This window comes from Balaenoptera ricei, chromosome 10, assembly GCF_028023285.1.
Source record: "Balaenoptera ricei isolate mBalRic1 chromosome 10, mBalRic1.hap2, whole genome shotgun sequence".
NCBI lineage: Eukaryota > Metazoa > Chordata > Mammalia > Artiodactyla > Balaenopteridae > Balaenoptera > Balaenoptera ricei.
Window position 1 is genome coordinate 78,948,641 of NC_082648.1, and position 21,003 is coordinate 78,969,643.

At 41.8% G+C, this 21,003-nt stretch overlaps 1 protein-coding gene and 1 pseudogene across 2 annotated transcripts in view; one reads left to right on the forward strand and one right to left on the reverse strand.

Annotated features, from left to right (window-relative positions):
• Window positions 1-18,709, reverse strand: part of EEA1 (early endosome antigen 1) — a 133,019-nt gene extending 114,310 nt beyond the window's left edge. For both annotated transcript variants that reach the window (XM_059936661.1, XM_059936660.1), the window contains exon 1: window positions 18,441-18,709. In XM_059936661.1, the coding sequence (XP_059792644.1) occupies window positions 18,441-18,464 (24 nt within the window). In that variant the 5' untranslated portion in view covers window positions 18,465-18,709. The remainder of the gene's footprint in view (window positions 1-18,440) is intronic.
• Window positions 139-10,377, forward strand: LOC132372795 (large ribosomal subunit protein eL34-like; annotated as a pseudogene).
• Window positions 18,710-21,003: the final 2,294 nt, after the last annotated feature.

Here is a 21,003-nt window from a genome sequence, read left to right on the forward strand (position 1 = left end):
ACTTCTACTAGGTAAAGATGGGGCAATTTGCATACCAAAAAATCACACTGACTTCAATTGACTGAAACCCACTAAATATACATAAATCCTTGAGTTAATGAAATATATTTAAAAATCCATGAGTGCTTCTTCCTCTTCCGGGGATGGTATCTAGAGGCATTCAGGATGGTCCAGTGTTTGAGACACCATCATAGGCTATCCTACAATACAGCCTCTAACAAAACCAGGCTGTCTCAAACTCCTGGTGTTTACCTTTATACCAAGAAGGTTGGGAAAGCACCAAAATCCACATGTGGCATGTGCCCAGGCCAACTTTGAGGAGTTTGTGCTGTGAGACCTAAAGCCCTTACAAGGTTGTCTAAAACGAAAAAACATATCAGCCAGGCCTATGGTGGTTCCATGTGTGTTTTAAATGTGTCCATGACAGGAACAAGCACACTTTCCTTACTGAGGAACATAAAATCGTTGTGAAAGTGTTGAAAGCACAAGCACAGAGTCAGAAAGCTAAATTAAAAAATGAAGTTTTTCTGAGTAATTAAAAAATCAAAAGGCAAACAAACAAACAAAAAAATCCATGAGTTCTCTTTCCTCAAGGAAAGAGAAAGTCAAAAGACAAATAAGTAAGCCTCATTTCATTGATCACTACTACAGTAGTGTATCAATTCTTATTCTGAAAATTCATAATTAAAGAAAAAGAATTAAGCATTTATCCTGACCATCCAGTATACGCTGAAATTCATGGCAACCAGATCACCCTGGTTTAAACTGAAAAGTTCTTTACAGAAAAATGTCAGTTAATATATGTAGAAGAAATAAAAAATCTAGAAAATCAACAGTTTGCAACTGTTGATGGAATCAGTCTTTCTAACTTAAGTGACATCAATAAAACCTTTCCTTAGACAAGAAATCTTTCTCTCCTTTAAACTGTTATATCTCTTATTTATACTTCTCTTGTAACACTTACCAATACAAGGAAGAAGAAAGCGGTGGTAGATTGTTAAAGCAATGAATCACACCTATGTTTTAATGCCCTTGCAATTCTCCTGTGTAATCCTCTCCCACATGGGCTCTGGCCATGAGACTTGCCTTGGCTGATGGTAGAGTAGCAAATAGCATACAAGTGTAGAGTGCACAATGGGATTTGCTCCTTCATTGCTGGAAACTCTTCTGTCACCACACAAGCCCAGGCTAACCTTGGACACATGTGACCCAAGGAATATTATCAGCAATCTGAGAGAGGCTGTTAGACTAACACCCCAATCAAACCAACAGATAACTCCAGCTGTATTAGTAACTCCAAGAGAGACCAGCAGAAGAACCATTCAGTTTAGCCTAGCCCAAATTGTTGATCTAGAGAATCTAGAGTAAATAAAATGATGGTGGTTTTAAGCCAAAGCCAAAGCCAAAGTTTGGGGATGGTTTATCATGCAGCAATAGACACAATTAGATACAGTAGATATAATGTCATATCTTCTCCACAAGAGAGAAAAGGAACCTTTCTGAGGATGGGACCCCTATAAAGAATGAGGTATTCGTCAAATTTCCTAGTAAGGACACAATAAAAATACCCCCTGAGTTTAACTAACACACAATACTTCTCATACATTAAAAAGAATTAATGTAACTACTCCAAGATTTACATTATTCTATTTTCCATAGTTTCTTTTTTAACTTTCTAAGTTAAACAAGAGACTAGAAGACTAAACTGCCAATCTGGTTTTCAGGGTATTTGAGTAAAATCAAAAAATTTTTTTTCTTTGACAATACTCATTGGTGGAAAGAGTATTGGAAAACCAACACTCTCAAACATTGTTTGTGGGAGTGTAACTAAATACAAAAAATGTACATACTCTCTGACTCACTGCTAGGAAATTACCCAGTGGACAAATTCATTAAAGGACCACCTATATATGTATACAAGCATGCTCACTGCAGTGTTATTTATTAGCAAAACTGGAAACAAACTAAATGTCCTTCAATAGAGAAATGATTAAATTTTAATAATCCATATAATAAAATATAATGTAGTTATTAAAAATAAACAAATAGGGCTTCCCTGGTGGCGCAGTGGTTAAGAATCTGCCTGCCGGGCTTCCCTGGTGGCGCAGTGGCTGAGAATCTGCCTGCCAATGCAGGGGACACGGGTTCGAGCCCTGGTCTGGGAGGATCCCACATGCCGCGGAGCAACTAGGCCCGTTAGCCACAACTACTGAGCCTGCGCGTCTGGAGCCTGTGCTCCGCAACAAGAGGGGCCGCGACAGTGAGAGGCCCGCGCACCGCGATGAAGAGTGGCCCCCGCTCGCCGCAACTGGAGAAAGCCCTCGCACAGAAACGAAGACCCAACACAGCCAAAAATAAAAAATATATATATATAAATAAATAAATAAAAATAAAAATAAACAAATAATAAGAGGCAGTTCTGAAAGTGCTGATACTGAAAGCTCTCCAAACTATATTAAGTGAAAAAGATCAAATTCATATAAAGAGTATGATCATACTGTAAAATGTTAATGGATATATGCATTAAAACTTTGTGGAAAAATACACAAGAAACTATTAGCAATGATTACTGGGAAGGACCTACTTTTCACTTTATATCTTCTATACTCCTAATCCTTAACTCCTGTCAGTCTCAAACTTCATATAAAATTTGTCTCTTAAGTCCTTTCCTGCTTGCTCTCAATCTTCAACCTTGAAAACGGTCACTAATACTCTTTGTTCTAATCTCCATTGCCGCAGACCGGCTGCAGAAAGCTAGAAGTTCCTGGCGGTGAGGGGTAAGGAACTGAAAAGCACCAGTATGGGGTCAGAAGGGCCAAGACAACTGATGGTTGCAAGGCAAGTTTATTCAAAGAGCATGAATGTATATATAGGTTTAGTACTGAACGAATATCAGACAATACATCAGTAAACCTTGTATTTCCACATAATTCTGTCGCCACTATCTATGCGCCACTATCTATGCGTCAGCATGCCTTATGGGCCATTCTTTGGAGATACAGACTTCCCCCTCAGGGCAGCACGTCCTTCTTCTGGGGAACAACCAGGGGCTCTTAGATCCAGAGCAGGCACCTGGAACGAAACTGGCCGCAAGCCATTTTCCTTTTTTACGCTCAATACCGCAGCGTCAGGAGTGCATACCAAGAAAGAGACAAGCAGTTCTCCGCAAAGCAGAAAGCTGAATAAGCTTACAGCTTGGGGGCCACCACACTCCATTATAAATCTAACAACTTTAAACTTGTTTACAACTCATTTTTGGTAATTACTTTTTTTTTTTGTCCTCTGAGTTCCTTCTCATTTCTCCACCTTCTTCTTAAAACTGAATATATCCCGATCTATATCAAATCCTGATGTAGAAGGCTAACTCAGACTGTTGCAGTATAACCTTGACCCACCATGTAACTCCACAGATGCTTTTCTATCCATCATAAAACCATGTACAATAGTAAGCTTCTTTACAAATATACCACATTTAACCCTAATTAATTTACATCAGCTTTCAACTGAAAATAATTCCTATTTTTTTAAATGTGAGCAGTTCCGCCTAACCTAGAGCCATCTACGACTTTAATAAGCATCAAATAGTCACCCCTGTTGTTAAATTATTAATGGTGAATTGACTGCAATTCCTATTCGTCTTTCTAAGGTGTCTTTTAAGAGGCTATATTCCCCCGTTGCACCTGATTCCAGCCTACTCCAAAATGTCTCAAGTGCCAGCACACAATATACTTCCACATCCTAAGTCTTCCCTGCCTAACTTAGTGACATAGACTACGATAAATACAATACAGTATGCCAGAGAAGGGGGTTGAGAAGCATACACTTATCTAAATGCAATTGGCTCTTGTTTTCAGCAGGGCCTGTCAAGCGTTCCAAAAACAAAAGTACATCTAAATCTAGGAATACTGATTCAGAAAACAGTAGTTGGAGTCACACAGACCTGCATCCAACTTCCAGTTTACCCACTTAGAAGCTTTGTAAAAGTACTTAACCTCTGTAAGCCCCAAATTCCCATTTGTAAAGTAGAACTAATGTCAGCCTCACAGAACTGTTGGGAGGATTAAATGAAATAGTATGCATACAATGTTTAAATCAGCACCTGGCATTTGTTAGATATACTATAAGTAGTAGATACTTACATTATTACTAAGTGCACCACTCCTAAAAAAAAGACGTAGAATCAAAATTAAAAGCTGGAAAATGTCTCAGAAATCATGTTCCAACTGTAACACTCCATAGATGAGGAAACAAAGCCCCAGAAAGTACAACTGGCTTACCTGACGTCATGCTATCTAACAATAGAGCTGCAATTAAAACTTAGGTTTCCCAAGTCCTAATTCAATATCCTCTCTACTGTCTCAAATATTTCTTGGCCATCTCTCTGATACCCATCAAGACACTTAATTTCTCTAATCTCAACTTCTTCAATGACAAACTACAGGGACAGGACAAGATTATGGGTCTTTCTAGCTCCAAAATTCTCATTCCACGATTCATGTGGGCCCTAAACTGGCTAACTTAAAAGCATGACCATAGAAACAAAGTCAAATATATTTCCAATCTTTATATATGCTTAGCTTTCTTATGTATACTTTCAAAACTCTAAAATTTAGTTAGTGGTTATTAATAGGTACATGAAAGCAGTCAAGTCAGAAAAAAAAAAAAGCAGCCTAGTCAATAAGAGACTGAGACAATCAAAACTAATTGTAGGGACTTCCCTGGTGGCACAGTGGTTAAGAATCTGCCTGCCAATGCAGGGGACACGGGTTCAAGCCCTGGTCCGGGGAAGGTTCCACATACCACGGAGCAACTAAGCCCGTGCGCCACAACTACTGAGCCTGTGCTCTAGAGCCTGTGAGCCACAACTACTGAGCCCACGTACCACAACTACTGAAGCCCACGTGCCTAGAGCCCATGCTCCACAACAAGAGAAGCCACCGCAATGAGAAGCCCGCGCACTGCAACGAAGAGTAGCCCCCGCTTGCCACAACTTGAGAAAGCCCATGTGCAGCAAAGACAACCCAACGTGGCCATAAATAAATAAATTAAAAAAAAAAAACAACTAATTATAGATAAGTTACTAGCAACTAAATTGGGTTTACAGACATCATACAATTAACTCAATATTAAGTGAAAGAATAAAAGACTTTAATATCTAACACTTTAAGTATCTAACATGTAATTAAATATCTAACATATAATTAAAATTGATTCACATATTTTAAGCAAGTTTAGACTATCAGGTGTCTTGATTCAATAAATATGGAGAGACAGACACAAAAATATATCAAAATAAGAATTCAGAATCTGGGGGAGAATGGATACATGTGTATGAAGGGCTGACTCACTTTGCTGTGCACCTGAAACTATCACAACATTGTTAATCGGCTATACTCCAATATAAAATTAAAAGTTTAAAAAAAAAAAAAAAGGTGCTTGCCCATCTCTCAGGACCGACTGACCTATGTTCAACTGCTGTTCACATGCAACCCTTCTCCACTTTGGCCTTCAAAGTTCTCATCTGAATATTTGCTACTACCTCCAAGATCTGCACCTGCAGCGGCTCCACCTGGGCCCACACCCTAGGCTTCAAGGCTCAACACAACCCTCCTACCTGTCTCAGAGCGGGGGCGGGGGCGGGGGGGGGGGGTGGAAACGATGACTACACCCCACCCTGAGGGAGGATGGCCCACACTCCTGCTCCCGTCCCTCACACGCCACTTTTCATTTTTTAAGTCTTAAAATCACTTGAGAGAACTGGGAAAGGTGCTAATAATAAAATTTCCTAAACAGAGAATCTGTGGGCCATACTCAAAATCCCAAAATGTGCTTGAAGACCTACTATGTAAAAACTCCAGAACCTAACAAAAATCCTAATCTACTGGCTATGAATTCCTGTTATAAAAGATATGTAGAATGTCAAAGAAGTGGAACACAATATTCATAAAATTAAACTCCATCCTGAATATTATCATCCTTTACAATGCAAAAATCCCTGAGAAAGACTATCCAAATAGCAGATGACTCGTAATTCAGGTTCCCAAGGAAACAGAGTCTGAGACTGATATCTGCAAGCAGGTTTACTGGGGAGTGCTCTCAAGAACACCTGTGTAGGCACAGAGGCAGCATGACTGGGCCAAGGGAGAAGCTGAACAGTACTGATCAGTAACAGTTGCAAGAGCAGCCTCAGCTAAGCCTACTAAGAGTCCTGAAGCTAGAATGATCCTTCATGTTAGTCTCTAATCAAGGCAAGAGGATGATTCTTTGCATCCCCCACCATCAACCAGGAATGAAATGCAGGCGGCTTCCAGGAAGGGGACATAAATGTGAGTGAGGCAGCCATGATCCCAAGCAACTAAGAGAATGTGTCTCTATCCTGAAGAGGTATCTGTGGCCCACACCAAAGCATCCACTACAATGAATGTACCTTACTTGCATTTGAGATACGCATAAAGGGCTATACACTGGGGAAAGGGAGTGGGGGAGGGAACTCAACAGAAAAGGAGACTTACTCTCTTCTGGAGCCTACTATGTGGCAGGTGCTGTGATCGTCATGCTACATGAGCTATGGGATTTTATCCCTGAATCCTTGCTTCCTGAAGACAGTGTTTTTTTCTCAGCAAAGAGGCTAGGAAACAGGGTAAAAGGTATCAGGATTTATTATGTAACACTTAAAATGCTACTTTGTGGTTGCAAATGGTCTGCAGACTCAAAATCCTGGTACTTCCGTGATTTTCAACTAATACTTTTACCCTGAAAAGCACTTTAGAAATCACCTAGGTGGTGCCCTCATTGAACAGATAAGGAAAGTGAAGCCAAGAGAAGCTCATGATTTGCCTAAGATCACACTGATAGCAGAATTTAGAACGTGAACTCATCTTTTGATTCCAAATTCAGTGATTTCTCTACTTGATGTGGTGCCTTTACATTCAAAAACTTAACAAAATCAAAATAACCCAGAGGCATGAATCTTATTGTGAAGCTCAGAATATCAACTTCTCCTAGATCATTTGTACTTTCAAAATCAGGCACATAAGAAACTTGAGTTTTATACTAGTTAAAGAAATGTCAATTGGTAGTGTGCTAAATGAAATATTATATCTTTCTATTAATAATAATAATAGCTAACTTACAACCTCTGTGACAGGCACAACATCAAGATCTTTATTCACATTATATCATTTAATCATCACAACAATCCTTTGGATAAAGTCAAAGGAATTGTTCCCATTTAACCAAGGGGGAAAAATAAGGTTAAAGAAACTAAGTAAGTTGCTAGCTAAGATTACAAATGTAATCATGCACAGAGCTGAGATTCCACCTGACTTAAACAAAATGCTCTCAAAGTTAAACCATCCACTATGCTACAAGCCCTATGCTTCTTCTCAATTTTCCTTTTCTGAACTTTTCAGATTTCCATGATGTACATGATTTATTTTTATAACCAGAAATATATTCTTTTATTATTTCTAAATATTCTATTTTAAAACTAAATCATTGCTTTAAATATTTGGAAGTTGCAAACAGATATAACAAGGTTTTATCAGAAAAATTAATGTCTTATAGAACAAAATAAACCCATACTTCCTTATCAGAGGTCCAACTCAATACGATTACCTCTTAATCAATCCCCCACAAAAGAGTGTGTTTTGGCATAACACTACACAAAGTCAGGAATTCTTAAAACACTTTCCAAATATTATTTAGCTAATAAAGTCCCAATAAAGTATCACTGAGACGCTAGAAAAACTTTTATATTAGCATACTTATGTAAAACTTAACCATAGTCTAATATTAAACATTGAAACGAGGGAAAGGATGTGGTTTTTATTAAATTCCATCTGCTGCTATGACCCATGCAATACTTAAACAGATGTCTATGCAACTAAGTTATTCATGTTCAATATGTCAATCAATCACAGTGTAAGCAATGGCTATGGATCTATCCCAAAGTAAGTTATCCTACCGCAGCCCATACTGAGAACATAGTCCAAGACAGCCAGGGTATATGACCCCATGTCTACTGCCAATCGACCAAATGTGATCACCTGGACCCAAAAGCAGCCATTCACAAGCTAGCTAGCAACCAATAAAATGGCTCAGTGGCAAAACAGACAAACAAACCCCAGTGTGAACAATGAACTACTGCTGAGCTCCATGCTTAGGCCTTTAAACTGCAAACTTTGAAGAGAAATGACTGACTAGTTACACAGAGACTTCCCTGGTGGTCCAATGGTTAAGACTCCACGCTCCCAACGCAGGGGCCCAGGTTCGATCCCTGGTCAGGGAACTAGATCTCGCGTGCCGCAACAAAGAGCCCGAATGCCACAACTAAAAAAAGATCCCACATGCCACAACGAAGATCCCACGAGCCACAACGAAGATCCCACGAGCCACAATGAAGATCCCATGAGCCGCAACAAAGATCTTGCACGCAGCAACGAAGATCTCACGTGCTGCAACTAAGACCCAGCACAGCCAAATAAATAAATAAATATTAAAAAAAAAAAAATTAGCCACACAAACTGGCACTAAACAGATACACATCAAAGTCATGAGGTAAATAAGAGTACAGGAGGGACTTAAGTAAATCAAAGTTATAACCCAGCCAAAGTTTCAAAAGACCACTGACTCTTGAGAATGCAGAAGCTATGAAGGAAAAAACTAGAATAGAGGGTAAGAAAACTAGCTGGCACCAAATGAACCTAACCAGAACTATAATCACTATTTCAGAGCCACAGTAAAGCTTATTTCTAGAATGATCTGTAAAAGATGTGTTTCATGGTATCACAATTCCTAAAAGGAGGACTCCTAAGAATCAAATGACCTCAGTCCACTCCCAACCTCAGCTGACTAAACCAGCAGCAGACACCTGACCCAGAGGAAGCAACTCCATCATTGGCCAGCCAGAGACCTACGTGTGACCCAACAAGAAAAGATGAGGAGGACATTTTTGATTCTTCTCTTGGGGTTTGGAAATTGAGACATTTGGCCAGTTGGCTATGCAAAGGTAAGGTGAAAAGCAAGTAGAATCATGTGGTCAGATGGCCATTTGAGGTCTTGAGCATACTAAGCAAGGAGCAGCGAGGAGATGGACACAGAGATGCAGAGGCAAAATGCCGGTGGTCCAGGAGATTGTGTGAGACAGAGGGGAGCACTGCCTCTGCCCTGACACCTTTCTAGGTTCTACTGTCTAGAGACCCAACTGTACAGCAATTCTTATTCTTAGATCACTTTGAAACCTTACAATAAATCCTCCTTTCAATTTAGACTGATTTGAGGAAGTTTATAATCCTTGAAAATAAAAAGCACTCATTAGAATACTGTCCAAGGATGACAGATTATATTCATGCATTTAATATTTAATTACTGTTTCCTCTCCTCCATATATCTTGGAAGAATAGTCTGCACTCCCTGTTTCTACGCCCTTACTGCCCAGCCAATCATTTCTCGCCATGACTCTCCTGAAACTGAACTAGGTATGACCTAACTGTTCCATTCAGTGGATACTTCTCAGTCCTTATTTGAATTGACATCTCTTCAACATTCACACATATCTAATACTTGCCTCCACTTGTCTCCTGAGTGCTGGACCTACATATTTCCACCTGCCTAGTGAACATCTCTGTTGGGATGTCCATACCTCTAGTTCACACTCGTCTTCCTCCCCAAACCTGTTCTTCCTCCTCCTCTATTCTTCACCTTAGTTCCTTCCCCCCAGACTACTCACAAGTCAGTAAGTCCTATTAATTCTCCTAACTTTCTTGAAAATCTGTTCTTTCTCTATCCCCAAAGCCATTGTCTGATTCAAGCTTTCATCATCCCCTGGATTGACAACGAGAGATGCACAAATTCTGATTCAATGGAGGGACTTGGGAATCTTTTTTTTCTTTTTCTTTTTTTCTTCTCTTTTTTTAAGGATTCCAAATGATTCTAATGTGCAACAATTTTAGGAACTAAAACGTTATTACTTTCTAGCTGGTCTCTCCCTTTATGGAGCCATCCTCTCTACACAGCTACCAAGTCAACATGTATTACTGAAAATACACCAAGTATCAAACATTAATGTAGGTCCTACACACTAAGAAAGAAAAACAAAATCCCCACCCTAAGGGAGCTCAGTCTAGTAGTGGAGAAGTCAAGTATCACAAGAACAATGGAATAAGTTTTGCAGAGATCTATATACTAAGTGTTTTAGTATACTGAGCTACTATACACTAAGTGTTTATTGAATGCTGATACTGTGGTGAGTCTTCATGAACATTATTTCATTTAATCCTTCTACAATACTGTAAAGTACATATTATGCTCATTTTGCAGATAAAGCAGCTGGGTCTCAAAGAGCTTGAAATTTTGCACAAGATCTCACGCTCATGAATAGAGGAGGCCAGGGCTTAAACGATGGTCTAATTCCAAAAGCCCATTCTCTTAATTAGTATGGGGTGCTTTGGGAGAAAGAAAAAAGAGCAAGCAACTAACTCCTAGTATCCCCTAAACTGAGCAGTGTGGACAAGTAATGGTAGGGCACTCACAGCAGAATAAAGAGCTTCTACAGAGATGTGAAGGGATGAGAGATCAGGGGAAGTTGTGCGAAACACAGTTAGTGAGGATGGCAAGGTCAGTGAATGTACAGAGGTACGTGGAGATGAGCCTGAAATGGAATCTTTTTTCCCAAGGAACCAGAGCAGTATCGGCCTTGCATGCCAAAGTAAAGAGTCTGGACATCTCCTATGGGCACTGAGTTGTCACCAACAGATTTTAGACAGAAGACTGATTCACCTGATACACTTTTTATAAGGATCATAAGGGGAAAATATTTTTGGAGGGTTTTCCTTATTACAAATTTGATTATTTAAAAACTTTCCATGGCTCCATATTGTCTACTGTATAAAGTCCAAAATCCTTTCCAGTCTCATCTCATAACTATCCCCATCCACATGCGAAATATTCACAATTCCCCTATGCTGTGCTAGGCTGCTTCAGGTTTTTGCATTTGCCTGGTCACTGTCTGTACAAATGCCTTCTCTCCCTTGTTGCTCCTTGCCCGAGTCTCTCCAGCTTCAGTAAGGCCTTTAACCATCTCCATTCCGTCTCCCTCCCTCCTCCTTTCACCACAGAATTACTTTTTCTTTTGTGCTCACATTCTTCCTCTGTACATCTATTGCCACATCACACTGCTTTGTAATTATTTAAGTATCTGTCTCCCCCATTAAATCTCTGCCAGCCCAGCACAGTAATGAGCACAGAATAAATGTTCAACAGTATGACAAATGACTTTCTACACACACACACACACACACACACACACGAAGTTAAAAAAAAAAAAAAGATAACAAGGGAGTGATAAGAAAAGCATTCCTTGAAGAAATCTGGAGTATGTAATAACAAAAAACCAACATTAGCAGCAAATAACATTTATAGAGTTTACTGTGTGCCAGATACAGTTGTAAAACCTTCACATGTATTAATTCATTTAATCCTCACAACAACTCTATGAGAAGGGTACTATTATTATGACTATTTTAATGAGCCACAGAGAAGTCAAGTTACTTGCTCAAAGCTACCCAGCTAGTAAATAGGGTGCAGATGCCACCCCAGGCAGTCTGGCTCCAGAGTTCAGGTTCTTTTTTGTTTGTTGTTTTTTTCAGAGTTCAGGTTTTTTTACCAATAATTATATTGGGTTGGCCAAAAGGTTCATTCGGTTTTTTCCGTAAGATGGCTCTAGTGGCACCTAGTCATCTTTAACTTCATTCAAAACAATTTTGTGGGCTTCCCTGGTGGCGCAGTGGTTGAGAATCTGCCTGCCAATGCAGGGGACACGGGTTCGAGCCCTGGTCTGGGAAGATCTCACATGCCGCGGAGCAACTAAGCCCGTGTGCCACAACTACTGAGCTTGCGCGTCTGGAGCCTGTGCCCCACAACAAGAGAGGCTGCGATAGTGAGAGGCCCGCGCACCGCAATGAAGAGTGGCCCCCGCTTGCCGCAACTAGAGAAAGCCCTCGCACAGAAACGAAGACCCAACACAGCCAAAAATAAATAAATAAATAAATAAGTGAAATTCTTAAAAAAAAAAAAAAACAATTTTGTTAGACTGTATGTGACAGCCGTCATATCAGCATGCGTTAAAAAAAAACTTATCAAAATCAGTGAATTTTTGTGTAGCCACTTTAATGTTGAAGATGGAAGAAAAAAAAGCAACATTTCGGCATATTATGCTTTATTATTTCAAGAAAGGTAAAAACGCAACCGAAATGCAAAAAGAAAGATTTGTGCAGTGTATGGAGAAGGTACTGTGACTGAACATGTCAAAAGTGGTTTGCAAAGTTTTGTGCTGGAGATTTCTCACTGGACGATGCTCAGGGTCAGGTACACCAGTTGAAGCGATTTGATAGCGATCAAATAGAGACATTAACTGAGAACAATCAACGTTATACCATGCGGGAGATGGCCGACATACTCAAAAGACATACTCAAAATATCCAAACCAAGCGTTGAAAATCATTTGCACCAGCTTGGTTATGTTAATCGCTTTGATGTTTGGGTTCACATAAATTAAGGGGAAAAAACCTTCTTGACCATATTTCCACAAGCCATTCTCTACTTAAACGTAATGAAAACTTTCCGTTTTTTAAAACAAATTGTGATGGGAGATTAAAAGTGGATACCGTAAAATAATGTGCAACGGAAGAGATCGTGGGGAAGAGAAATGAAACACCACCAGCCACACCAAAGGCCAGTCTTCATCCAAAGAAGGTGATGTTGTGTATATGGTGGGATTGGAAGGGAGTCCTCTATTATGAGCTCCTTCCAGAAAACCAAAAAATTAATTCCAACAAGTACTGCTCCTAATTAGACCAACTGAAAGCAGCACTCGACGAAAAGCGTCCAGAATTAGTCAACAGAAAACGCATAATCTTCCATCAGGATAACACAAGACCACATGTTTCTTTCATGACCAGGCAAAAACTGTTACAGCTTGGCTGGGAAGTTCTGATTCATCCACCGTGTTCACCAGACATTGCACCTTCGGATTTCCATTTAGGTCTTTACAAAATTCTCTTAATGGAAAAAATTTCAATTCCCTGGAAGACCGTAAAAGGCACCTGGAACAGTTCTTTGCTCAAAAAGATAAAAAGTTTTGGGAAGATGGAATTATGAAGTTGCCTGAAAAATGGCAGAAAGTAGTGGAACAAAAGGGTGAATACGTTATTCAATAAATTTCTTGGTGAAAATGAAAAACGTGTCTTTTATTTTTACTTAAAATCCGAAGGCACTTTTTGGCTAACTCAATACTATCTCTTTAGCTCAAGCAAAAGACACCAGTATAAGGAAACAGTTCTAGCCTTGGTTCTTTTATATCTTAATCTCTTTTTTATTCTCAACACACTAAAAATAAATCTACACAGTAAGAAAAAATTCCACTTCTTAAAATTCGCTTCAATAAATGAGTAATAATTTCATCAAACTTAAATGTGTAAATAATCTGGGACGCCTTCCCTAACATCTTAGTTTAGATCAGGGCCCTCTTGCTGTACACTCTTGGGGCTCCCTGTGCTTTCCTTCCTAACATTCACCCAAGGATGTGACCATATACTTATGTGATTCTTTGAACAGTTCCTCTGTCCTCCCCTGGATACTCAGCTCCACAGGGGTTCATGTCTATTTTACTCATCAATGCAGCTTCAGCATATAGTAGACCCATAATAGATGTTTGAGAAGTAGATATGTCCAAAAGGCTTCCCTATTCATCACTTCTTTTTTTCTGCTCATGTTGCCATCATCATAATGCAAATCATAATTACTTAGTGCTAAAAATATTAAAATCAATCTCATCTGATCTCTGCCTATATTCTCTTATGGTTTTATACATCTCATGCAACACTGACAAATTAATCTTCCTAAAACATTCCTTTACTTGTTCAAAAAATATTAACTCCTACTATGTGCCTAAAGGAAACCAGAACGACACCCCAAAATATGTCACTTTGGCATATTGATTATTTTTAATTAAAGGCATTTAAGAACCAGCAGGTACATGAAGAACATTCTGGGGACTTCCCTGGTGATGCAGTGGTTACGAATCTGCCTGCCAATGCAGGGGACACGGGTTCGAGCCCTGGTCTGGGAAGATCCCACGTGCCGCGGAGCAACTGGGCCTGTGAGCCACAACTACTGAGCCTGCGCGTCTGGAGCCTGTGCTCGGCAACAAGAGAGGCCGCGACAGTGAGAGGCCCGCGCACCGCGATGAAGAGTGGCCCCCGCCTGCCACAACTAGAGAAAGCCCTCGCACAGAAACGAAGACCAAACACAGCCATAAATAAATAAATAATTTTTTTTAAAAATTAAAAAAAAAAGAAGAGTCACAAACCAAAAAAAAAAAAAAAAAAAAAACCCCATCTCTTGCCCATTTTCTCCAAGGAGACGCTTCACTCTAACAGGTTCATTCTGATTGGTCCTCCTCTGTACTACTACAGCCTTCACTGTCTATATAATTTACTTTGGCACTTAATCATATAAGTTCCCTGAGAGAGAGGTCAGATCTCGTATTTTTCCCGTATCTTCCACAATGACTGGCATAGTGCTAACCATATGAGTTGAGTGGTTGGAGGAAAGGGCAACAAGGTGCTAAAAAAAGGAAATGGATTGAGTTGGGAAAACTTGGCTCTAGTCTCAGCTTTGACATCTACTGTGTTGCCTTAGATAAATCACTCAATCTCTCACTTCCTACTTCCTCATTTTTAAAATCAAAGAGACTCATTACCCATAAAAGAAGCCTTCTATTTCCACAATTCTAGAATTAAACCCATTTTTTTCTTTAGCAATATTATTGATATATACCAATAAAAGGAAATCTAATACACTTAAGGATCTTATTGTGATTTAACTTACTGTTAAATCACAATAAGATCCTTAAGAAATAGCAAAGAAGTTTATAAACTGCCTAAAGTACTAAATGCTGATGTCTTTCCAGCCATGAAGCACTTTAAATCCACATTTCTCTTCAAAGCCTATTAAGCACAATAATCAATACATACATATTGGAGCTATCCCAATTTTTTTTTTTTCAGATTCTTACAAGCCTCAAAGAAACACCTTTTAGTAGCTAATGGAAAAAAGAAAAAGAACCAGAAACTAAATTTTCTATAAAGTACCCTAGGACCTTATCGGTGATGTTCAAAGATGCTGAGTTACAATTGATTATAAGCACATTGTCTGTTTCTTCTTTCAAAAATGCTACTTAAAGGACACTATTCAGGGACTTCCCTGGTGGCACAGTGGTTAAGAATCCGCCTGCCAATGCAGGGGACAGAGGTTCAAGCCCTGGTCCAGGAAGACCCCACATGCTGCGGAGCAACTAAGCCCGTGTGCCACAACTACTGAAGCCCGAGCAACTAGAGCCCGTGCTCTGCAACAAAGAAGCCACCGCAATGAGAAGCCCGCGCACCACAACGAAGAGTAGCCCCTGCTCGCAGCGACTAGAGAGAAAGCCCAAGCACAGCAACGAAGACCCAACGCAGCCAAAAATAGATAAATAAATAAATTTATTTAAAAAATATAAAAAATAAAGGACGCTATTCAGAAGAAAATTACAACAGTTAAAATGAAAAGGTCATGTGAAAACAGAATGCTAAAGGTATGCGACTTAATTTCAAAGCATGAAGACCATTTCAAACAAATCTCTAAATCAGCAACCTTAGTTTTAATCTTATATCTTATGACCTCTGCTGAGAAATAAGATTATCAGGGTGGGGTAAAATAAAATGGTTGCCATGTTACATAATTTAAAGATTCAAGTTATACTTGTTAGTAAATAGCACCTGTGGAGCTCATACTAGTAATACAAATTACAAGATTTCTTTAAGGCTTTATCCAAATGCCCCTATTAAATGCTGAGCATTAACAGTGACCCATCTATGAGAGCCGAACTCCTCCCAGGTGACTCTAGGTCCTCTCCTGATCTGGTCTGAGCTACCTCTGCAGCCTCACCTCCCACCAATCCCTGCATATCTTTTCACTCCCTAAACTTAAATGTTCACATTCCCCTTAATATTACTTGCCCCATTTTGTGACTTCTTGTCTAGGCATTTGCGGTTCCCTCAGCCCAACCTGCCCTCCACTCTTCTGAGCTGCAAATATGCCCTCCTCCCAGAAGCTTTTCCTGATTGCCCCAAAACCCTCCCACAAAGTGGCCCCCAGGCACTATTCATTCTTCTATTACAAAGAACTGCCATTACTTTTAAATGTCCACTTCCCCAACCAGCTGTGAGTCCTAAAAGGCGGGCCCATATCTTATTTAACTGGTTCCCAGCACCTAGCAGATGCTTTGCATTTACTGACACTCAGTATAAGGACACTGAAAAAAAGAAAGTTAAGTGGTTAATGATGAGAAACAATTCAAACTTTCCTATAAAAGAGTATATAAATTTAAGACAGTGGTCTCAACCAGGGCAATTTTGCCCCTAGGTGACATTTGGCAAAGTCTTCAGATATTTTTGGTTGTCACAACAGGGGGGAGGGGATTTGGGAGTGCTACTGCATCTAGTGGGTAGAAGCCAGGGATGCTGCTCAATATCCTACAGTGCAAAGGACAGCCCCCAACAACCAAGAACTATCCAGTCACAAATACCAATAATGCCATGGTTAAAAAACTCAGTTGTCAACTGGCTTATTCAAGTGTGATGATTCCTTATCATATCTCAGCAATAACCAGAATAAATTCCAATTTTGTGGTTTCAGCTGAAACTTCTGTAGCCATCGATGTGTATGCACCAACACTCAAAATGATCTTTATATAATCGTAACGCTTAACAACATTAAACCGAGAGTACTGGAAAGCAGTTCATATTTCTGAAAAGTAATCTACAACTACTAGAAGCTACTCAAGTCAGTAAACACTTTATTTATAAACTATAAAGCAAACCACAGGCGAACTAATTTTCAGCTGTGGAATTACGTGACGGAAACACAATCTGAGGCATGAGGTAATCAGTCCCTTCAGGTCTGACGAGAGAAAAAAATCTCTAAGTAGTGGAAGTAAATCACGCACAGGTGTCTTTAATGTTGAACACAGGAACTGATGACCAGTGTAAAGGGCATGCCCTCGCTACTGCCAAAATCAGCGCTTATCAAGATTTCAAAAAACTCCGACAAAACATTGCAAAAAATCATCAAATGTCAATACAGGGTGGAAGATACAGAAGTTAACTATTTCTACCCCTGATATATGACCAAGTTCCACATGACTTGAACATTTCCCAAAGCTATGCAGGAGCAAGGACACTCCCTTTCTACATAGTGGATGACTCAACTCTCTTTGGTACATTCCTTGACTGAATGCTACGAGTTCACTAACTCCTTTTGCCCTTGGAACTAGTTATCCTACTCCCTCAGTAACCAACTAATGGGTTTGGCACCAACTTTTCAGTCATTTACATTTTGTTGCACCCCATCGGTCTCAAAAAGAAATTAAGAAAAAAAAAAAAAAAAAAAAAGCTAACCAAAACAAAAAGTTGAGTAACAGTGACTCCTACAGAAAAGATTTTGTTATTCTAGGAACAGATTCCTAAACAAAACACCTACAGCTTTCCAATGCTCTAATCCTTGTATCTTCAGGCTTTTCCAGATTTGACATAGAGAGAGCACTGGCAGAAAGTAAAGGAGTGTACCGTTGGATCAAGCTGACAACGGATCTATACTTGCATGGCTCAAAAAAAGGTACTGGGCTGGGAGGGGAAAACGCATTTTTAAATGGGGGGCGTGTGGGGTAGGGGAGTTGCCAACAGTGAGTAATAGCTTCCTTCGCAGCGGACTTTAGCCAGTTAAGTGTCGGTACAGCGACTGGGCCAACGTTAGGCCTGGTTTCACCACATTACCCTGCAGTGCTGCCCAGATGAGATTAAGAATCCGCGTGAGGCAGGTGCGTGTCGGGTAAAGTTGCGGGCCACGCCGGGCGGGGCGCTGGGGGAAGAGCCGAGCTAGCCTCCCGAGGTCTCCCACCCGGCGTGCTTCAGCCTGGCGGGCGGCTGGCCGGCCGGACCCGCGGGCACTAACTCTCCATTTTCACTGCCATTCCAGAATCTGGAAGGAACGCGCCGGCGCCACACCCTCCCGCCCGGCCGCCCGCTCGCACTGACAGCCCGCGCGGGTGCGGGGCCCGGGCCTGTGCGCTGGGGGCCGCGGGGGACCCGGCCCCGCCCCGGCCTGCTGCCCCGCCACCGCCCCGCCCGCCCCCTGCCCCCCCCGCGGCCCGCCCCCAGAGCAGACGACCGAGGCCTAATCGCCGCCTGGGCTGCGGGGCCTAAAGAAGGAGGGGGCCGGCGCTGAAGAGGGGGCGGCCACGCCGCCGCCGCCTTGGCTACTCAGCGAGGCGGCAGCTTCCGCGGCCCTGGGCTCCGGCTCTCCCGCTCACGTGCTCCTGAAAGACGGTTTCACTCTCTTACCCTCTGCAAAATCCTCCTTAACATGGCTTAAACACCACCCGGCGCCGCCCCGGTGACTCTCCGAACCTTCCGCGGGGCCACTCAGTACTCGGGGGTACGCGAGAGGGAGGGACTGAGCCGGGAAAGGACTGGGAGGAGGTCGGGGCGAGGCTGTAGCGGCGGCCACTCGGGCTGCCCCGACTTCCCCACAGACGGCGAGAGGGAGCGCGCGCGAGCGAGCGAAGAGGTAGCCAGCGAGCGCCCGCCCGCCAGCCTGCCGGGCCGCCCCCGTAACTGACAGCTAGGCGGACCCGCCCGCCACCGCCCCGCCCCCTCGGCCTGTCCATCTGCGGGAGGCGGGGTTGGAAGGGGCCTGGCCCGCGCCTGCGGCCAATCGGAAGCGGCGGCGGCGTGGGCGGTTGCGTGACGGACAGGCGGCAGGACGCTGGCGCCGCCGCTCCTTCCGGCGGGCTGGGGGACAACGCGGGCGCCGAACGCACGGCCGCACTCTGTCAGAGGACGCGCCCGCGCGCAGACAACGTACCCTCTAGGGGAACCTGGAGGGGGTCCCTGACTGCGACGCAAGAAGGGGTCTCTGGGCGGGTACCTGGGACGGCACCTCAGATTACTCTGTAAAATTTGTCACTGTGACCCCGGCCTTGGCCGTTCCTGAACTGGATCCTCATTTCTGCTGGAAGCGCTTGGAAGCAAAGGAGAGAATCGCAGACACGATTAACCGGTCTGATGGGCTTTTTTTCTCCCCTGGTCCAACCCCTGGCGCCTTTCCGTACTCCCTTCCTGCTTCTAATATCAGCCAAAGGGAAAGTAAAGAATCGGAAGAAAGGGTAGGAAGAAACTGGAATTTGAGTTGGTAAGAGAAGTTTGGGGTTGTCATCTTTGGACTATAGCAACAATAATGGACTGATGTCGCTAACATGTTGCACCATCTAAAGCCCACGCTTGGCCCATTCTCCTAGGGAATTTTAAATCCTCTTCTGACAATAGATGTATGAAGTGAATCGACCTTAATGCGTCTGTTTCATAGATTAAGAAAAAATAATGAGGTCACAGATAAACAGTGTGCCAAAACAAGGACGTGGACTTGGAAGTGGACTTGGACCTGACTTCCAGGCACGATGTTATTATTTAAACTCAAAAATACAGCTGCGGAATCCTACCATTCTGCCAGTACTCACGAGCCAAGAGGTTCGACTTTACCTTGAGGAGGGGGAAAGAGAAGCCTTTAATAATGTTTAAGTAGGAAAGGAGAGGAGGAAAATAACGCAACTAACCTTGCTGGGGGTGGGAGGGGAGGGTGGGGATCTGAAGTCTACCAAGCAATGAATGGAGCGCTTATTAGAAAATACCCACAGATCTTCTGAAAAAAATGCAGCAAATCTTATTTTCAAATTACTTAATGTAAAAGTGTTTTGTAAAATGTAAATAAAGCATTATATGATGTAATATGTTGTTTCCATCCAAAACATATCTGTTTTTTAATGTGTGTCTGTGTCTATAGTGCAGCAAAACAGTCGTGCCTACAACTCATACGTTATTAATCACTATTGATGATAGTGCACTTAAGTACTTCCAGGCAAACATAGCAAAGCACACACTTTTCCACCTTTCCAGACACAGGTACTTTATTTTCAGACAGTATGGGAAATATTTTCACTGAAGCTGAGTGATAAAACTGTGACATAATAAATATATTGAATAGATTTGGTCTCTGCCCCTGAGTGATAGGGTGATAAGAGCATCTTTTGTTGTAATGCTTGATCTACTGAGTGGTTGGGTGTCCCTAGATAGCTTTAGGGTGGGGGCTGAGTCATGATTAGAAGGTTGGAATTTTCCGGCCCACCTCCTGAAGCCAAGAGGAACTTCAAGACTTAATCCCCATTGGCCAGTGATATAATCAATCATGTCTATGTAATGGAACCTCCATAAAAACCCTAAATAACGAGGTTTGGAGAGCTTCCAGATTGAGGAACATCAAGATGCTGGGAGGAGGAAGTGTCTGGAGAGAATAGGGAAGCTTTGCACCCCTCCCCCCATACCTTGCCCTATGCATCTCCTCCATTTGGCTGTTCCTGAGTTGTAGCCTTTGTAATAAACCGGTAATAGTAAGTAAAGTATTTCTGTGAGTTCTGTGAGCCAGTATAGCAAATTATCAAAGCTGGGGAGAGTGTTGTGGGAACACCCAATTTATAGCCAGTTGGCCCAAAGTACAGGTGACAACCTGGAAGTTTCAACTGGTATCTGAAGTAGGGGGCATTCTTGGTGGGACTAAACCTTTAGTCTGTGGGGTCTGTGCTAACTCTGGGTTGTTAGTGCCAGAACTGAATTAAATTGTAGGACTCGGTGTGCAGGGAATTGGAGAATTGCTTGGTATGGAAAAAAACTCCACACATTTGGTGTCGTAAGTGTTGTAAGTAGAGAAAGGAAGCAGTTTTTTCCCTTTAAAGTGACATTTATTTCTATTTTTTATTTTTCAAAAATTAGTTTAAAGCTGCTTATTAATGTCACATGCTAAAGCCTTCTCCACTGGAATTCTCCAGTGGAATCTTTTGACTAATATAATAGA